Below are 19,987 nucleotides of genomic sequence, written 5' to 3'. Positions count from 1 at the left end.
GGTTTATATTTTCGGCCCCACGGTGGGCGCCAATTGTTCTTGTATGGATACCTGGAGGGAGAGCTCAGTCTCTGGGAGTCGACGCCGAGTTATTATCTTCGGTGCCGACCTTTAAGCCTTGTGATAATCCGAGCTTTACTCCAAGAGGGTGTCCAATCGCGTAGAGCTTTGAGCAAGAAACAGGGGGAGTGTACCTACAAAGGCACTCCGAAGCTTAAGTTAGTATTGAGAATTCAATGTGTCTTTAGGATAGAAGATCATACCTTTTTATAGGTGATAGTGTATAAATCGGTTATGTTCCTGTTTTATAGCCTGTATTAAAGGGCAATAATAAGGGTTTGGACGTTTCACTTTTGTGAAGCAGTCCGTTAAGCTGATTTGTAACGTTACTTTTTAATAAATGACATTGATTGCTGATTAGTAACTGTAACGCCGATTAATAACGTAAATTGCCGAGTAATGACTGCAATGCCGAACTATAACGCCAATTTTCTGGGTAATAATGTGAATAATGCCGAGTTATGAATGATAAAGCCGATTTATGATATTGGATTTGTAATGGCCGGACCAAAAGTAATATGATTAAGTGTAATTTACTTAGATGTGATTAAAAAACAATTGAATACTATGTAAAGTAAAAAAATGATATTATTGAAGGATAAAATTAAAATTTATTTCTATGTATCATTTTTGTCCCCAACGTTTTCGTCCTATTTAAGTCCCTAACGTTTTAAAATCGTCTCAATTTTGTCCCGCCGTCAATTCTGTTAACGGATCCCTAACAGCAGGTAAGGGTGCACATGGGCCGGGTGAAGCCGGGTTTGATGTGACCCAGACCCGGCCCGAAATATACACCGGGTCTATTTATTAGACCCGAACCCGGCCCTAGACCCGATGAAACCAATACACTTTCGGGCCACAATTATACCGGGTGAAAACCGGGCCGTTAACATTACATTACATTGATACCTTCTTGTAAGCTAGCATGTAAAAATATCCAAATTTCCAAGACTCCAACCATTAGTTAACATGGTAAAATTCACTTAGAAAAATATAACAAGAACCAACCTGTAACACCCTACCATACAGAGTCTTATGCTTAAGTCATAATTCAGAGATGGCAAGGTATTACGACCTCTAAAACAAAAATTTAGTACGTATAGTAGTATAAATGATTGATTATAACTAGGAGCCTTTGTAGAAAAAGGGGTAAACGAAAATCGCAACTCGAAAGTGCAACCCTCCGATCGATAACGCAACGAGCAAAGGATAAGTTAATGCGAGATTATATATATATAAAGGAGTGTCAAAAACAGGAATATCAAGACTCAAAATCTGGTTGGGAAGATAATCGGTCCGAGCATAGCAATATATACATATAATAAAATAAGAAAACCCTAAAGGAAATCCAAAGGGACACAAATACAGAAACCTATTCTCCAAAATCTCCTATGAGAGGAGTCATCACAGTTTGTATTATTTAATGGAGATAAAAATATCTAAACAAGATATATAAACCAAAACAGAGTCCCGAGAACAAAGGATCTTCGCTAATCCAGAAGTCTCCAGCATGCCTCAACGAGAAACCTCACGTCCTGCATCTGAAAACCACAAAACCCGCATGGGTAAGAACCAAAGGTCCCCAGCATGGTAACAGCTTCCACATATATAATACATAATAATAGAGGAAAGCCGAAGGCAATCCTAGAACTTCCTCCAGATAATATCAAAGCTTATAAACAAACTAAACCGTAAGTGGCAACTGACTAAAGATCCTTCAGTCTAACTAATACTTCCCTTTCCAATTCCTTCAAACCTCCCAACCACCAGCAGGAGTATAATATAGCAAACACAGTTATATCAGACAAGAGATTTACAAATAGGAACAAATAAGGCATTTAGACAATTAGCAAGTAATATGCAATCAAATAGGCAATCTCAAACAATTCATATAGTATGCATATGATGAATGCCTGTCCCTAGTGGCTGATGATATCATCTGTCGGTTATAGAGCCAACCTGACAAGTCCCGGTAGCTAACCATTGGACTGTCCCTCTGTCGCGCATCCCCAACTCGAGTTATACTCATCATAAACTTGATCATAATCATGATCCATATCTATCATCCTCACTGGTGAATATTTACGGGGGCGAGCTCATCCAGGCCTTTCACAGTGCCCGGCCACACTTACGACATAGACTCACAATAGCTTCGAGTCTCAACCTGGAGCACGTGGTGGCTAGCCACTGCTTCCTCCCAGGGAAACCCTCATCTCCGATGGTGGAAGTGCAAACATTCGCAATTCATTCAACAGCATATATGCATTTATACTTAGCCATAATCATGGCTCCGCCGTAACACGGCAATAATCTAGCCGTCCGGCTCACGGTTAAATCCATAACCAGCCAATTCATTAACAATTATGGCCCTTCGGCCCATGGCACAACAAGCACTTCCACCGCCATCCTCGCATCTCACATAATCATCTTTGATCCTCATTGATCATTCATTTTTCCCTTGCTTCACTCGCAAGTTACCACATTTACTAGCCCCTTGCCTCATTGCTAGGCATATTATAAAGATTTAAGACATAAGTGGTGAGATCGGAGGCTTAGAAGTATGAAATTTGGCTTTTAAAACTCAAAAATCAACTTTGGGATGAAAACAGGGCCACGCGTACGCGCACTCCACGCGCACGCGTGGATAGCCACAAAATCTCATCGACGCGCAAGCGTCATACGCGCGGACGTGTGGGTTGAAAAATAGCCAAACGACGCGCGAGCGTCAACCACGCGTACGCGTGGGTGCTTTGCGCCCCAGGCATAAAACTGGCACAACTCTGGCACAACTCTCGGGAAAATAGCTGGGCATTTGGTGCAGCGCATCGACGCGACCGCGCACACCACGCGCACGCGTGTATGGTGCTTTCTTGAAGAACGACTCGCACGCGCCAAGTGCGCCTACGCGCGGAGGGTCATTCTGCTAAGAAATTTTCTAAGTTAAAAAGATGCAGAATTTACAGATTCAACCCCCAATCTTTCGATGGACATAATTTTCTCATTTTAAATCGTTTTTCACCCGTTCTTCGAATGGCATGGACATCCCAGATCCAATTTCATTTTTAAAGAAATTTGGCACAAAACAGAGATCCGTAGTCCAAGTTATATCCCATCAAAGTATGCCCAAAAGCCATATTTTCATACAAAACCACAAAGTGCCATTTTCAAAACAAGCCACTTTTAACTCTTTTCAAAATCAATCAAAACATGCCAATTTCATCCCTTTTCTTTGAAATCAATCAAAATGTACCAAAATCAACATCAAGCCATCCTCAACTCACACATTGACACTTTAACCAAAATTCCCAAAACCACATCCAACCATTTTAACACTTCTCAATCAAATGGCTAAAGGACAAACACAATATCATGTCATACATTCTTCCTCATCCCAATTTTCAATAATACCATTTCCAATCAACCATCATTATACGTAATCATCATCATACCCGCCATCAACATGGTACCACCCACCAATTCAACCTTAATCATTCATCAAGCAATATCACAACATGCATTTTCTCATACATCACACAACCAAGGCATCAATATTCATAATCACATATATGATCACCTCATATATCTCAACCAATCAACAACATCATCAATTCAATGCCTATCTTAGGGCCTCTAGCCTAAGTATTTCTTACCACATTACATATTAGATACGAGAAACCGAAACCATACCTTAGCTGATTTCCCAAGCTCAACCGGAGCACTTCCAAACCCCTTGTCCACAAGCTCTCAAGGTCTCAACACCTCCAAGAACAGATTTTATCACACAAAACCCTCTCCCAAGCTTTCCAAAATCACCAATCAAGCTCCAACTTTCACATATACACAACCTAAGCCACAATCATCATACCCATACACTACGTCTCAATACCCAACATCATAGAACAACAAATTACACTAGGGTTGAGAATCTTACCACACTCAAAGTCCAAGGAGACAAGATTAACCTTCTCCTTCAAGAGAGTTGGGTCCTATAACATCAAAGAGCCCAAAATCTCAACATTTCATCCATGAAACTCGAAAACAAGGGCTGAAATTTCGAAGAGAAAAACGTGGATTACCTTAAGATTGATTGTATGGGTTTTGTAGAGCTCTCCGCGGTGAATGCGTGGTCGCAAACGGTACGGCGATCGGAGCTCTAGATCAAAAGTTATAGTAGTTTGAAGATCAAGTGAGAGATAGAAGTTTGAGAGAGTATTCTTCCCCTCCCTTACTCCATTTCAGCGTGTTTGAGTGATAAGTGAGGAGAGAGAATTATGAAATGAGTGTTTTAGAGTTTAGCCATGTTGGGCCAAGGGCCCACTTTGGGTCCGGTTGGCCCGGTTTGGCCCGTTCGGTCCAATCTTGGTCCGATTTCTATAAAATTGGTACCGAAATTCTCGTCTCAATTTCCTCTATCACATTTTGCCATAAAAATAATATTTTTGGCTTTCTAGAATAAATTCTCATATATGGGTTAATTAGCCGTTAATTAACCGGGTCTTACATCCTACCCACCTAATTGGGAATTTTGCCCACAAAATTCAAATCCAATTACCTGAGAATAAGTGCGGATAATCCGTTTGCATCTCCGATTCAAGTTCCCAAGTGTGTTCCTCAACACCGCCTCGACTCCATGCCACTTTGACCAATGAAACCTCTTTTTCACGCAACCATTTGATACTAGTATCATCAATTCGTACTGGAGCCATTGGAAGCGTCAAATCTTCCCTTAACTGAACTGATTCAGGTTCTAACACATGGCTAGCATCAGGAGTGTACTTCCGAAGCTGTGACACGTGAAACACATTGTGCAGGTTCGAAAGATGAGGTGGTAGAGCCATCCGATACGCCACCAGTCCAATCCTCTCCAAGATCTGAAATGGACCAATGTATCGAGGATTCAACTTCTTTGCTTTAATCGCCCTACCTACTCCTGCGGTTGGAGTAACCTTCAGGAAAACATGATCTCCTTCTTCAAATTCCAAGGGCTTCCGCCTCTGATCGACGTAACTCTTCTAGCGACTCTGTGCCGTAAGCATCCTATCTCGGATTTTCTTAACTTGTTCAGTGGTCTCAGCTATCATTTCTGGCCCCAACAAGCCTTTCTCTCCAGCTTCATACCAACATAGCGGAGATTGACATTTCCTCCCATACAATGCTTCATACGGAGCCATTCCAATGCTCGCATGGTAACTATTATTGTATGCAAACTCCACTAACGGCATATACCGATCCCAACTCGCCGGTTGATCCAAAACACAAGCTCTCAACATATTCTCTAGTGTTTAGATCGTCCTCTCGGATTGACCATCTGTTTGCAGATGGTACGCTGTACTCAAGCTTAAACGTGTTCCAAAAGCTTTCTGAAATGCACCCCAGAACCTCGAAGTGAAACGAGGATCTCTATCAGAGATTATAGTAGCAGGTACACCATGGAGTCTCACAATCTCCTTTATGTATAACCGAGCTAGCTCCTCAAGGGTGTAAGTCATCCGAATAGGCAAAAAGTGAGCTGACTTCGTCAGTCGGTCCACAATCACCCAGATAGCATCAAAACCAGTCCTAGTCCTTGGCAATGGGTACTTATTCTTTATGGTGACCTTGTTCAGCTGCCTGTAATCCACACAGAGTCGCATACTTTCATCTTTCTTCTTTACCAGTAACACTAGAGCACCCCACGGGAAAACACTTGGTCGGATAAAGTTCTTACCCAACAATTCCTCTAACTGAGACTTTAGCTCGGCCATCTCTAACGGTGACATTCTATAAGGAGCACTTGAGATTGGTCCCGCCCCAGGCACCAACTCAATAGCAAACTCGACCTCTCGGTTAGGTGGAAATTCCTCAATATCATCGGAAAACACTTCCGGAAACTCACACACTATCGGAATCTGATCCAACCTTTGGTCATCACCCGAAACACCAGCGGTTAACAACAGGATACCCTGACATTCAGTTCCAGAACAGTTCACCATCATCGAATTCAAGTAATAATTATTCACCACGACCGGCCCGTCTGTATCTTCCGGCATAAAGTACACCGACTTTGTAGAACAATCAAGCAGGACATGGTTCTTAGATAACCAGTCCAATCCCAAGATAAGATCAAGACCGATCATCGGTAAGCAGATTAAATTATGGACAAAATCACGCTGCTTGAACCTAAACAAAACTTTCGGGCATCCTAGCCTAGTTACCATGGCTTCATGGGTTGCATTATATACTTTTAGGTCATAACCTAAGGTTACGATCTTCAATCCTAACTCATGGGCTTTCTCAAATGCAATGAATGAATGCGATGCTCCCGAATCAAATAAAGCATTTAAAGTTTGACCACCCATTTCACAATTACCTCGAATGAGTGTCTCGGATCCCTCTGCACCCCTAGCTGAGGTGGTGAACACCCGACCGGTCTGTTGTGCTTTCCCAGCACCTTGCTTCTGCTGCTCCGGACAACTTGCGGCTCTATGCCCCGCCTTTCCACAATTATAGCACAAACCCCATCCGGCCTTGCATGGTACTCCCGGATGGTGACTCCCACACCTAGTACAAGCTTGATCATTCTGAGGCTGTTTTCCAAACCTTTTCCCTTGGGAGTAGTTGTTGTTGGGCCTCCTAAAGGAACCTCCCCTCTTGAAAGGCGGACCTCTAGGTGCAAAACTCTTCCCTCGATTCTGTGGAAATGATCCTTTGTGACTTCCTTTCTCAGTGGCTGCCCTCTTCACACACTCTTCAGCAACCCTACACTTGTTCACCAACTCGGAGAAAGTCCTAATCTCCATTGGCCCCACCGAACCGAAAATATCGCTCCGGAGTCCTCTTTCGTACTTAACACACTTCCATTCCTCATATTCCACCGGAGTCCCTTGACACATACGAGAGAATCTAAACAGCTCCTCAAACTTGTCAGTATACTCAGATACGGACATAGTACCCTACTTCAGCTGCAACAATTCAAGCTCCTTGGCCGTCCTAGCAGAAGTCGGAAAGTACTTTTTATAGAACTCCTCTTAGAAGACATCCCAAGTGATATAATCATCACCCTGCTGCAGGAGGCGTCAGATTCCTTGCCACCAATGCGACGCTTCCCCAGTGAGCAAATAGGTAGCGAACTCCACACGCTGCCCTTTAGGTACCACCTGCGCTTGCAGTGCTCGTTCCATGGCCTGAAACCATGTATCGGCCTCAGTCGGGCTAGTGGTTCCCTTGAACTTAGGTGGATTAACCTTCAAAAAGTTTGCCAGTGTCATCGGGCCCTGAACTCCACCTCCGTCATTACCATGGTTGTTCATCTGTTGACCAAGAGCCTCAGCAGTGGCTTGCATAGCAGCAGCCATGTTCTCCAATGCAGTCATAAAGTTCACCGAGTCATTAGGATTAATCTCCGGCGCACGAGCATTCGTATGACCGCTCCTACGACCTCTACCGCGTCCACGAGGCGCCATCTGGTTCCTATACACACCAAACAATCGATATTAAGTTGATCAGTCTCAATATCAGAAGTCTAGTGCTTCAAAGTCCCAAATGCATGCTCATGAACGTTTATGCCAATTATATCAAGCAGATATACTAATAGCACATAACACACATACAGAAAATGCACAGAAGCATAGTCAGGCTCTATAGGAACGAACTGCTCTGATACCATAATATAACACCCTACCATACAGAGTCTTATGCTTAAGTCATAATTTAGAGATGGCAAGGTATTACGACCTCTAAAACACAAATTTAGTACGTATAATAGTATGAATGATTGATTATAACTAGGAGCCTTTGTAGAAAAAGGGGTAAACGAAAATCGCAACTCGAAAGCGCAACCCTCCGATCGATAACGCAATGAGCAAAGGATAAGTTAACGCGAGATTATATATATATATAAAGGAGTGTCAAAAACAGGAATATCAAGACTCAAAATTCGGTTGCAAAGATAACCGGTCCGGGCATAGCAATATATACATATAATAAAATAAGAAAACCCCAAAGGAAATCCAAAGGGACACAAATACAGAAACCTATTCTCCAAAATCTCCTATGAGAGGAGTCATCACAGTTTGTATTATTTAATGGAGATAAAAATATCTAAACAAGATATATAAACCAAAACAGAGTCCCGAGAACAAAGGATCTTCGCTAATCCAGAAGTCTCCAGCATGCCTCAGCGAAAAACCTCACGTCCTGCATCTGAAAACCACAAAACTCGCATGGGTGAGAACTAGAGGTCCCCAGCATGGTAACAGCTTCCACATATATAATACATAATAATAGAGGAAAGCCGAAGGCAATCCTAGAACTTCCTCCAGATAATATGAAAGCTTATAAACAAACTAAACCGTAAGTGGCAACTGACTAAAGATCCTTCAGTCTAACTAATACTTCCCTTTCCAATTCCTTCAAACCTCCCAACCACCAGCAGGAGTATAATATAGCAAACACAGTTATATCAGACAAGAGATTTACAAATAGGAACAAATAAGGCATTTAGACAATTAGCAAGTAATATGCAGTCAAATAGGCAATCTCAAACAATTCATATAGTATGCATATGATGAATGCCTGTCCCTAGTGGCTGATGATATCATCTGTCAGTTATAGAGCCAACCTGACAAGTCCCGGTAGCTAACCATTGGACTGTCCCTCTGTCGCGCATCCCCAACTCGAGTTATACTCATCATAAACTTAATCATAATCATGATCCATATCTATCACCCTCACTGGTGAATATTTACGGGGGCGAGCTCATCCGGGCCTTTCACAGTGCCCGGCCACACTTACGACATATGGTCACAAGAGCTTCGAGTCTCAACTTGGAGCACGTGGTGGCTAGCCACTGCTTCCTCCCAGGGAAACCCTCATCTCCGATGGTGGAAGTGCAAACATCCGCAATTCATTCAACAGCATATATGCATTTATACTTAGCCATAATCATGGCTCCGCCGTAACACGACAATAATCTAGCCGTCCGGCTCACAGTTAAATCCATAACCGGCCAATTCATTAACAATTACGGCCCTTCGGCCAATGGCACAACAAGCACTTCCACCGCCATCCTCCGCATCTCACATAATCATCTTTGATCCTCATTGATCATTCATTTTTTCCTTGCTTCACTCGCAAGTTACCACATTTACTAGCCCCTTGCCTCATTGCTAGGAATATTATAATAATTTAAGACATAAGTGGTGAGATCGGAGGCTTAGAAGTATGAAATTTGGCTTTTAAAACTCAAAAATCAACTTTGGAATGAAAACAGGGCCACGCGTACGCGCACGCGTGGATGGCCACAAAATCTCATCGACGCGCAAGCGTCATACGCGCGGACGCGTGGGTTAAGAAATAGCCAAACGACGCGCGAGCGTCAACCACGCGTACGCGTGGGTGCTCTTGCGCCTCAGGCATAAAACTGGCACAACTCTCGGGAAAATAGCTGGGCATTTGGTGCAGCGCATCGACGCGACCGCGCACACCACGCGCACGCGTGGATGGTTCTTTCTTGAAGAACGACGCGTACGCACCAAGTGCGCCTACGTGCGGAGGGTCATTCTGCTAAGAAATTTTTTAAGTTAAAAGCTGCAGAATTTACAAATTCAACCCCCAATCTTCCGACGGACATAATTTTCTCATTTTAAATCGTTTTTCACCCGTTCTTCGAACGGCATGGATATCCCGGATCCAATTTTATTTTTAAACAAATTTGGCACAAAACAAAGATTTGTAGTCCAATTTATGTCCCGTCAAAGTATGCCCAAAAGCCATGTTTTCATACAAAACCACAAAGTGCCATTTTCAAAACAAGCCACTTTCAACTCTTTTCAAAATCAATCAAAACATGCCAATTTCATCCCTTTTCTTTGAAATCAATCAAAATGTACCAAAATCAACATCAAGCCATCCTCAACTCACACATTGACACTTTACCCAAAATTCCCAAAACCACATCCAACTATTTTAACACTTCTCAATCAAATGGCTAAAGGACAAACACAATGTCATGTCATACATTCTTCCTCATCCCAATTTCCAATAATACCATTTCCAATCAACCATCATTATACGTAATCATCATCATACTCGCCATCAACATGGTACCACCCACCAATTCAACCTTAATCATTCATCAAGCATATATCACAACATGCATTTTCTCATACATCACACAACCAAGGCATCAATATTCATAATCACATATATGATCACGTCATATATCTCAACAATCAACAACATCATCAATTCAATACCTATCTTAGGGCCTCTAACCTAAGTATTTCCTACCACATTACATATTAGATACGAGAAACCGAAACCATACCTTAGCCAATTTCCCAAGCTCAACCGGAGCACTTCCAAACCCCTTGTCCACAAGCTCTCAAGGTCTCAACACCTCCAAGAACAGATTTTATCACACAAAACCCTCTCCCAAGCTTTCCAAAATCACCAATCAAGCTCCAACTTTCACATATACACAACCTAAGCCACAATCATCATACCCATACACTACATCTCAATACCCAACATCATAGAACAACAAATTACACTAGGGTTGAGAATCTTACCACACTCAAGGTCCAAGGAGACAAGATTAACCTTCTCCTTCAAGAGAGTTGGGTCCTATAACATCAAAGAGCCCAAAATCTCAACATTTCATCCATGAAACTCGAAAACAAGGGATGGAATTTCGAAGAGAAAAACGTAGCTTACCTTAAGATTGATTGTATGGTTTTTGTAGAGCTCTCCGCGGTGAACGCGTGGCCGCAAACGGTGCGGCGATCGAAACTCTAGATCAAAAGTTATGGTGGTTTGAAGATCAAGTGAGAGATAGAAGTTTGAGAGAGTGTTCTTCCCCTCCCTTACTCCATTTCAGCGTGTTTGAGTGATAAGTGAGGAGAGAGAATGCTGAAATGAGTGTTTTAGGGTTTAGCCATGTTGGGCCAAGGGCCCACTTTGGGTCCGGTTGGCCCGGTTTGGCCCGTTCGGTCCAATCTTGGTCCGATTTCTATGAACTTGGTACCGAAATTCTCGTCTCAATTTCCTCTATCACATTTAGCCATAAAAATAATATTTTTGGCTTTCTAAAATAAATTCTCATATATGGTTAATTAGCCATTAATTAACCAGGTCTTACACAACCCTTCTTCAAAATTAAAGCATAACCACAATCAATACTAAAGCATAACCACAATCAATACTAATATTGTCTAATAATACCAAATATTTAAATCAATACAAATAACACAATTTTATGTATTAGTCTAAAGTCTTATGCATTCTAAACATAAAACATTAATTTATAGTCTTATAATGACTAATAACACAAAATATTAAGGTTTACAATACTTAAATTCCACATAAGAATAGTCATGATCCATCACTAATAACACAAAATATTAATTGTGTATGATGACCGGGCCACCGGGCCGACTTCGGGTGACCCGAGCTATGGCCCGAACCCGACCCGAAATAATGACCGGGTCTATTTTTGAGACCCGTACCCGACCCTAAACCCGATGAAATCACACCAAATTAGTCTTTAAAGTGTTCGGGACCGGGTCGGGCCGGGTCTGTGCACCCATAACGGCAGGACAACATTGAGTCAATTTTTGAAACATTAGGGACTTAAATAGGACGATTGAAACGTTAGGGACAACTTTGGGACTTATCCCAAACGTTGGGGACAAAATCGATACTTTACTCTAAAATATTTTATCTTTACTATTTTCAAAAATAAAAAATATATTCTAAATTAATAAATTAATATTTTAAAATTTTATATGCAACACAAGTCCATATAATAGAACAAAAGATAAAAAAATAAGTAATAAAGATGAATAAATTGAGAATAAAATAAAATATATAAAGTCATGAAGAGAAATATTAGATTAATACCTAAACTATAATTGTTTGAATTAAAATTTGTTATTGAAAATATCAAAAAGAAAAACAATGAAATTGGAAGATACATAGAGTCATAGAAAATTATATAAAAAAAATATAGAGAATTTGAAATTTACTTTTTGATGAATAGAAGATGACTACTAGACAAGAAAAAATGTTAAAAATATAAAAATAAAAAAATAATTTAAGAGAATAAAAGAGTAATGGTACAAAAATTAAATTTAAGTTAAATAATAGTAAAAACAATAGAAAATAAAAAAGTTAATTTGAAACTTTAACCAATTGAGTGTAATTTATTTGTAGTGGGATCATTTAAAATTTAAAGTAGAGATATATTATTATATATAACTATTTTGAAAAAAAAAATGAAAAAGCAGTGGGGGCAAGTGCCCCCTCATTGCCCTTACTGGGTCCGTGCCTGATTATAGGCATGTATATATAATGTTATTATTAATTGTTAGAAATAGTCAGTAAAATAAAATAAATTAAAAATTTTTTTGAATATATTATTTAGATATTTAATTAAGGACTAATGATTTTTTTTTGGTGACTTAAAAGAAAATAAACAAAAACTAAGAAAGAAAAAAAAAACAAGAAACTGCTTAAGAAAGGCAGTCCCGCTGAATACTACTCTCAAACTCCTTCCAAGGCAATGGAAGCTCCACTTGGGGAGAAATAGTCCTCATTGCAGTCTTTGCCATGATGTCTGCTACTGTATTTGCATCTCTCAAGATCAACCGAAGATCAGCACGCCATTTCCAAGACATGATATCTCAGATTTTTAACACCAAAGGATTAATAAACCCAAAGCAATCTTGTAAATTATTGACAATAGTAAATACCTCCACACAGTCTGTCTCACATATAATGTCTCTTTGTCCCGAGTCCCATGCTAAAAGAAAGCCTCTCCAAATAGCAAACAACTCTCCTTGCAAAATGCTACGACTCTCAATTGTTCCCAGACAGCCTCGTTGCCACCTTCCCTTCCAATCTCTGCTAACACAAGCAAAACTAACTCGAGCACCACTGCCAGGATAGCTAGCATCACAATTAATCTTAAAGGTACCCACTGAGGGGGGAATCCAAGAGCCACTAATGGTTGAGGGGATAGATAGTCGTTGCAACTCAAGAACATTTCGGAGCTCCTTTTCTAAGGACAAAGCCATACCAATCACCTTGTCTGTGGTCCAATGCTCGTGAGGATGAAAGATCTCGTTATTTCTCGAACACCAAATCCACCAGAGACCAGAAAAGAATCTAAAAGGGCGCTGTTTGCTATTATATAAGAACCAACTCATCAAATCCACTGGTTGATCGGAGATCCCTAAAGCTTGCCAAACAAGTTGGGCTTTTGGACAATCCCGAATACAATGTAAAACCGATTCCTGACCTGAGAAACATCGTGGACAGCTATCCGTGTGCGAAATGCCCCTCCTAAAATGAAATGCAGCAGTAGGAAGAGCCTCCCGAAGACATAGCCAGGCCAAAAATTTGTGCTTTTCTGGAACATGTTGACACCAAAGTCAAAGCCAATTACCCCTATCCTCCCAACTAAACATCTTCTTACTGAGCCACAAATAACCACTATGAGCATCATAAACCTTTGAGGCCGCACCAGTCCAACACCAACCGACCTCTGAACCAGCTTGAACATCTGGGTTGTAAGAGTTAATGTTGCTCTGCAGAGACTGATTCAGATGAGAATAGATATTCTCAAGGTTCCACTGTCCAGATGACCAAAGGTCCAAGATCCTGAGATCCGAATCAGAAATGTGAACATAATCCATCTCCTGACATAGTCGCCCCTCTCTTCTCCATTTAGAAAACCAAAAGTTCTATTCCAAATCCCCAATGCACCAACTAAAACCTTCCTTCAGGATATCCCAAGCTCGACATATACTCTTCCAAACATAAGATCCCCTTCCTCGAGACCGACTAAAACAATCAGCCTTAGAAGAATGGTATTTCTCCGTCAACAGTTGAACCCATAGCTTGTCGGGATGGTGAAAAAGTTGCCAAACTAGTTTTCCAAGAAGAGCAATATTGGCACAAAAAGGATCTCTAATTCCCAGACCTCCAAACTTCTTAGGAGTGACCAACACTTTCCAGTTAACTAGATTCAAGCCTCTACCATCAGCTTGACCCTTCCATAGAAAGTTTCGCATCATGGATTCTATCTTATTAGTTACCCCTTTAGGGAAGAGAGATACTTGCATGCGATAAGTAGGAATCGCAGTCACTACCGAGTTGAGCAAACAGAGTCTGCCTGCCTTATTAAGCAATCTCCCTTTCCAGCTGGCTAGCCTTCCCCGAATCTTGTCCAAAACATCGTTGAAAGTTGCGCGTGTCACCCGAGAGTGATTAAGGTTCACCCCTAAATACTTGCCCAAGTTCTGGACGAATCTGATGGAGGAGACTCCAGTGAAAATCTCTTTTCTTATTGCTGAAACATTCTTGGAGCATAGCGCTTTAGATTTTTCCACATTAACCTTCATTCCAGAGGCTCTGCAGAAATTTTCCAAAGCTACCATTACAGTTTGAACTTGTTGTTTTTCAGCTTTACAGAAAAGAAGCAAATCATCGGCAAACATCAAATGAGACATTCTTGGACCCCCTCTAGAAACCGCAACTGGCTTCCACAAGCCCTTATCAACTTGCTGATTAATAGAACAGGACAATCTCTCCATACACAACACAAACAGATACGGTGATATAGGATCTCCTTGCCTAAGACCCCTGCTCGGAGTAAAGCTATTTAATCTATCCCCATTCCAGAGGATAGACAGTGAGGAAGCAGTGACACAACGCATAATCAGATTGACTGTCGGAGGAGGAAAGCCAAAACTCACCAGGGTTTGTTTCAGAAATCCCCAATCCACTCTATCGTACGCTTTCTCCAAATCAATCTTAAAGGTCAGGGTGCCTTTCTTTGACTTTGTCTTCTTCATAAAATGGAGAACCTCTTGTGCTACAATGATGTTATCAGGGGTTCCTCTCCCCGGGATAAACCCTCCTTGAAGGGGCCCAATAATCTCTTTGAGATGGGGACGAAGTCTATTGACCAGGACCTTCGTTATAACTTTGTAAACCACATTACAGAGACTAATTGGTCGGAAATCCTTCATGGAAACCGGGTTTTCTACCTTCGGAATAAGAACCACAAGAGTTTCCATCATCCTTGGATCCATATCCAAACCAGAGAACGCATGACGAACCATAGTCCAAACATCAAAACCAACAATCTTCCAGTATTCTTTAAAGAAGAAAGCCTGAAACCCATCAGGGTCCGGCGCCTTAAAAGAATGCATACTGAAAACAGCCGACTTAACTTCTTCCAGAGTAACTGGCGCTGTGAGGCTACAACAGGCTTCATCATTCAGGGAAGGCAGCGGCACATCACCAAGACAACCTAAGTCTACATCCTCCGACTGGCAGAATAGGCATTTATAGAAGGATTCAGCTTCCTTTCTAAGGACATCCGGGTCCGTTTCCCACACCCCATCTTGAAGAAAGAGACCATGAATCTTATTATGCTTTCTCCGCACAAGAGTCTGGACATGAAAGAACTTGGTATTTCTATCCCCAAATTTTACCCACTGCTCTCTGGATTTTTGAAACCATAGAAGTTCCTCCTGCACAAGTGTGTTATTAAATTCCTCAATCAGCTGTTTTTCTTTTTGCCGCATAGACAAATCTTCCATTACTTCAAGTCGCTTCTGAAGGAAATTAATCTGTCTCTCCAATTTGCATTTCCTAACGAAAATGTTGCCGAACACTTTAGAATTAAACTCCAAAGAGTTCTTCTGCACTTCTGAAAGCTTGCCATGCATCTCTCTGTAGCCAGCCTGCCATGACTGGTTCACAATATTTATGTACCCCGGATGAGTTACCTAAGCTGCAATAAACCGAAAAGGTCTATTCTTTTTCGGTTGGGGACGACCTGTACAGCGTACTAGGATAGGACAATGATCAGACTGAAGCTTATTTAAAATTTCTGCGTAAGCCTCTGGAAAGAGAGATAGCCAGCCACTATTGATACAAACCCGGTCAAGTTTTTTCGCCACCTCAACACCATTTTTAACCCTTCTGTACCAAGAAAACTGTCTTCCAATAGTCTTCAAGTCAAACAGATTATTATCCCCTAGAGAGGCAGCAAGCCGATCTGCATGACGACTCGAGAAGAGGCAACCCTTAGATTCATGAGGGAATAGTACTTCATTAAAATCACCAAGAACAATCCATGGCCCGCAGAAAGACGAAGACTGAGTAACAAGATAATCCCATAGCAGAACTCTAGTATTAAATTGAGGACTACCATAGATACCACTGCACCTCCAAATCACATTATTTACCTGAACCTCAACTGTAACACACTGATCGAAAGCATCAACCCATTTGCAGTGAACACCCTGTATTGCAGAAAGGAACCAAATACCCCCCTTGTGTCCTGACGCCTCCACTATACCAATAGGGTGATAACCAAGTCATTCCCAGAATAGTTTCAAGTGTTGAAAAGGACAGTGAGTTTCAACCACAATAAAAATTACAGGTTTAAATTTCCTAACCAGTTCTTTACAATTCACCCGGGCTAACTTATTAGAAGCACCCCTAATATTCCAAGCTATTATATTTAAACTATCCATAATATAAAATATAAAATATAAAACAAGGAAATCAAAGTGCTTCACCAACCTCAAACCAAGGCTTGCCCAGCGGAAGTGACTCCCGTGACCTTCAAGTTTGCCGAATCTCCCTGGAATATCTCCTTAATCTCGCCTACCGACGCAGTAACAGCCGGCAATGCGCCTTCCTTCGCCAATGGAACCACCACGGTAACACCCTCCTTCACGGTTGCAGGAAGACATGACGATGCTTCCACCACCGTGCCTCCATTCTTCTCAACTGGCGAGCTCTGTAGGGACCCCGGCCTTGGTCGTTTCCGGAGAGAGGACCCGCAAGGCACTGGGGTGTGTCGGGTTGAGGAGATCGACGTCTCACCAACACGGGAAGCGCTGTGTCCGACCTTGACTCGTGACCCGACCCTAGCGCGATAGGAGCTGGATCCATTCGTGTGAGAGAAGTGAATGGTGGGCCTGATTACTCTACTCGAATCGGTTTTGGATTGAATGCCTCTTTGGACCTTGTTAAATTGCTTCTGAACCAGCTTGGTTTTACCTTTCCTCACAACTTTCTCCCAGCCTGGTTCATCATGCATGCAAGCCTCCTCAACATTATTTCCTTCCAAATTATTAGCCTCCAAATCCTCTTGCAAATTCGATGCAGGATTCTTGCCAGTAACGCCACCTACCACATTAGGTTCTACTTCATTTGAATTGTGAATTTTGGTCTCAGGATGTGGCACTGCCTTTATACCGTCCCATGGCTTGGTGGCATCGGAATCAGCACTCTTTCCTTCCCTAGAGTCTCTACCCAAGCACTGTGCCATATCGTGACCATAACGTGCACAAGAGTTACAAATTAAATTTAAACTTTCATACTCCACTACATGAGTTACGCCTTCCACAATGATATGCTTGATCACTGGCAGTCCTAAATTTATTTGAACACATACTCTGGCATATCGTCCCCTCTCAGCCAACTTAGTGGCTAAGTCCACTTTGATGGGAACTCCTATTGCAGAAGCAATACGCATCATGGCCTGTTCCTGATAGCACCAGATTGGGAGCCCCGAAATCCGAACCCATACAAGCGTAGACCCGAAGGATTGCTCACATGGCCGAAAATCTATATCCCACGGTTTTACAGCAACATAGTGCCCCTCAATCAACCACGGGCCACCAAGCATGACCTTCTCACAATCTTCACATGCATCGAATTTTACCATGAAGTACCCAAACCCCACATCAAGCAGATCAAAGCCACCTTTGATGCGCCAAACCATCCGAAGCTTGTGTGAAAGAGCTGTGTAACTATAATTTTTATCAAGAACCTTAATCACTAAAGCTTCTATTGTTGTTGTGTGTTGTTAGTTAGATATTTAATTAATATATTTTTTTATCAATAATGTTTTGCATCCAAGTGATTTTCTTAATCAAGTCCATCCAAGTAATTTACTCTCACGCGCCGAGCCACTTACTTATAACAGAGATTCAACGTAAGCTTCTATTTTTCAAAGTAAAGCTTCCATTCTTTGTTCCTCTTCAACGTAAAGCTTCTATTCTTTGTTTTCTTCTTCAGATTTTCGATTTTGTTCCTCTAATTTTCGATATGCATTTACGTTGAATCGTGATGGGAATAAAACACAATTCCCTACTTGCAAGAATTAGAGGAGTAACAATATCCACTCACAACAAGTATTAACACCATCACAATAATACCCAATAGCAGTAGAAAAATCACATAAACCAGAAATTAGAAACAAGCTAACACACCAAAATTGTTGACGTGGAAAACCTCCTCAATGAGAGAAGTAAAAATCACGAGTCACCAAGACCAGGATATAGCTTTACTATGATGAAAAATAGAGTACAAGAGAGTCATAAATTACTGCACAAAATGTGCATACAACAAGACAAACAACCCAAGCTTCAAAGCTTTCAAAACAAGAAAAAGAAGATGAAAATACCACAAAAATAGAGTTACCATCCGTGGCCAATATCTCCATCTACGGACATCGAATCAAAGATCCGAACGGTGAAATCAAATAACCAGATGTGTAGAACACACTATCCAAATTTGAGCTTGATCCAACGGTTAACGAATCTGCAACGACCAATTTACAAAGACAGCTTTGTGTATGTGCGAAAATAACTTTCTCTCTTCTTTTCTCTCTAGTGTTTGGTGTTCTCCTTTCAAGAATGACCTCTCTCACTCAACCCTAACTCACCTCAGCCACTTCAACAATTCATGGGTTTGGATACTAGCATTTGGGCTTTTTCTCCACATAGGAAGGGAGCCCAAAAACCCAACAAATCGAACAAAGTATTATTCTTCTGAATCGAACATATTATTCTTATCAAAATAATGAATGCTTCAAGTTCAAATCAAAGCAAGAGTGATTTGGATTATTCTCGGAATCGAAACAAGTGGACGAGATTTGATGATCATATTTTTTCAATTCACTTGTTATTATACAATGGTCTTGTTATGATAATATTTTTGGTTCATTATTCAACAATTTTGATTTAATGCAAGAGTTTTTGAATTTGAATAATGCACATTTTTGGATTTATTTGTTATGACATAATGATCTTGTTATTATAATATTTTGGTTCACTCTTCAATAATTTTAAATTAAATAGAATGGAATACAATTGAATAAAGTGATCATGAATAATTTCATCCTTCTTTGTTATAACCAGTGTTGTTTATGAATTTCTATTTTAGATAAAATGCAGGAATTTCTAAAGTCATATAATGCATATTTTTTGTTTCATTTGTTATTACACACTGGTCTTATGTCTGATAATATTTCGGTTAATTTTGCAATCCAGTTGTGTTGTCGATGAACAATTTGTCCCAAAGGTTGGGATAACTTTCAAGAGACTTGAAGAAGTTGGAAAATTCTACAAAGATTATTCCAAACTTGCTCTTTTTTCTACAAAAATAAGGAACACCACTCGAAAGGGAGATGAAATTAAGAATCAACTAATCACATATATTAGAGAGAGGAAATAAAAATCCAAAATATCTCCAACTCTGAAGATAAATCCCACAGCTGGAATAAACTGTCCAACCAGGATTTATGTACATATGTTGAAGGATGTTGGTCTTTGGATCATTTCTAAAGTTTTTCTGAATCATTCACATCTTTGCTGTCTAGATCGAGCAGAGATGCTTAAACAACACAGAGAGCTAAGCATGTTTGTGCATCGTATCATTGAAAATAACGAGGAAGCCGGAATCAGACCGAGTAAAACATATAAGTCATTTGTAGCAGCAGTGAGTGGTCATCGTGAACTAAGTTTTATTGAAAAAGATGTAAGGAATTACATTACAAGGGAAGTACAGAATGTTTCTAAACAAGATGATGCCAAAAAATTTGGAAAGTACTTATTAAGAATGAAAGAGAAGAATC

The 19,987-nt window shown here is 40.8% G+C and overlaps 1 protein-coding gene across 1 annotated transcript; it reads right to left on the bottom strand.

Moving 5' to 3' along the window:
• Positions 1 to 64: 64 nt before the first annotated feature.
• Positions 65 to 18,584, bottom strand: LOC148554627 (uncharacterized). The gene is made up of 8 exons (XM_088490413.1): positions 18,553 to 18,584; positions 16,649 to 17,879; positions 16,302 to 16,358; positions 15,993 to 16,211; positions 15,165 to 15,377; positions 14,910 to 15,017; positions 14,332 to 14,606; positions 65 to 194 (listed from the first exon to the last, which is right to left on the bottom strand). Exons 1-8 carry the CDS (start codon positions 18,582 to 18,584, stop codon positions 65 to 67), a joined length of 2,265 nt encoding a protein of 754 aa, XP_088346539.1.
• Between the last annotated feature and the right edge of the window lie 1,403 nt (positions 18,585 to 19,987).

Source organism: Arachis ipaensis, chromosome B6 (genome assembly GCF_059453495.1).
Source record: "Arachis ipaensis isolate K30076 ecotype BB chromosome B6, ASM5945349v1, whole genome shotgun sequence".
Classification (NCBI taxonomy): domain Eukaryota; kingdom Viridiplantae; phylum Streptophyta; class Magnoliopsida; order Fabales; family Fabaceae; genus Arachis; species Arachis ipaensis.
This window is presented reverse-complemented; position numbering and strand designations above follow the sequence as displayed.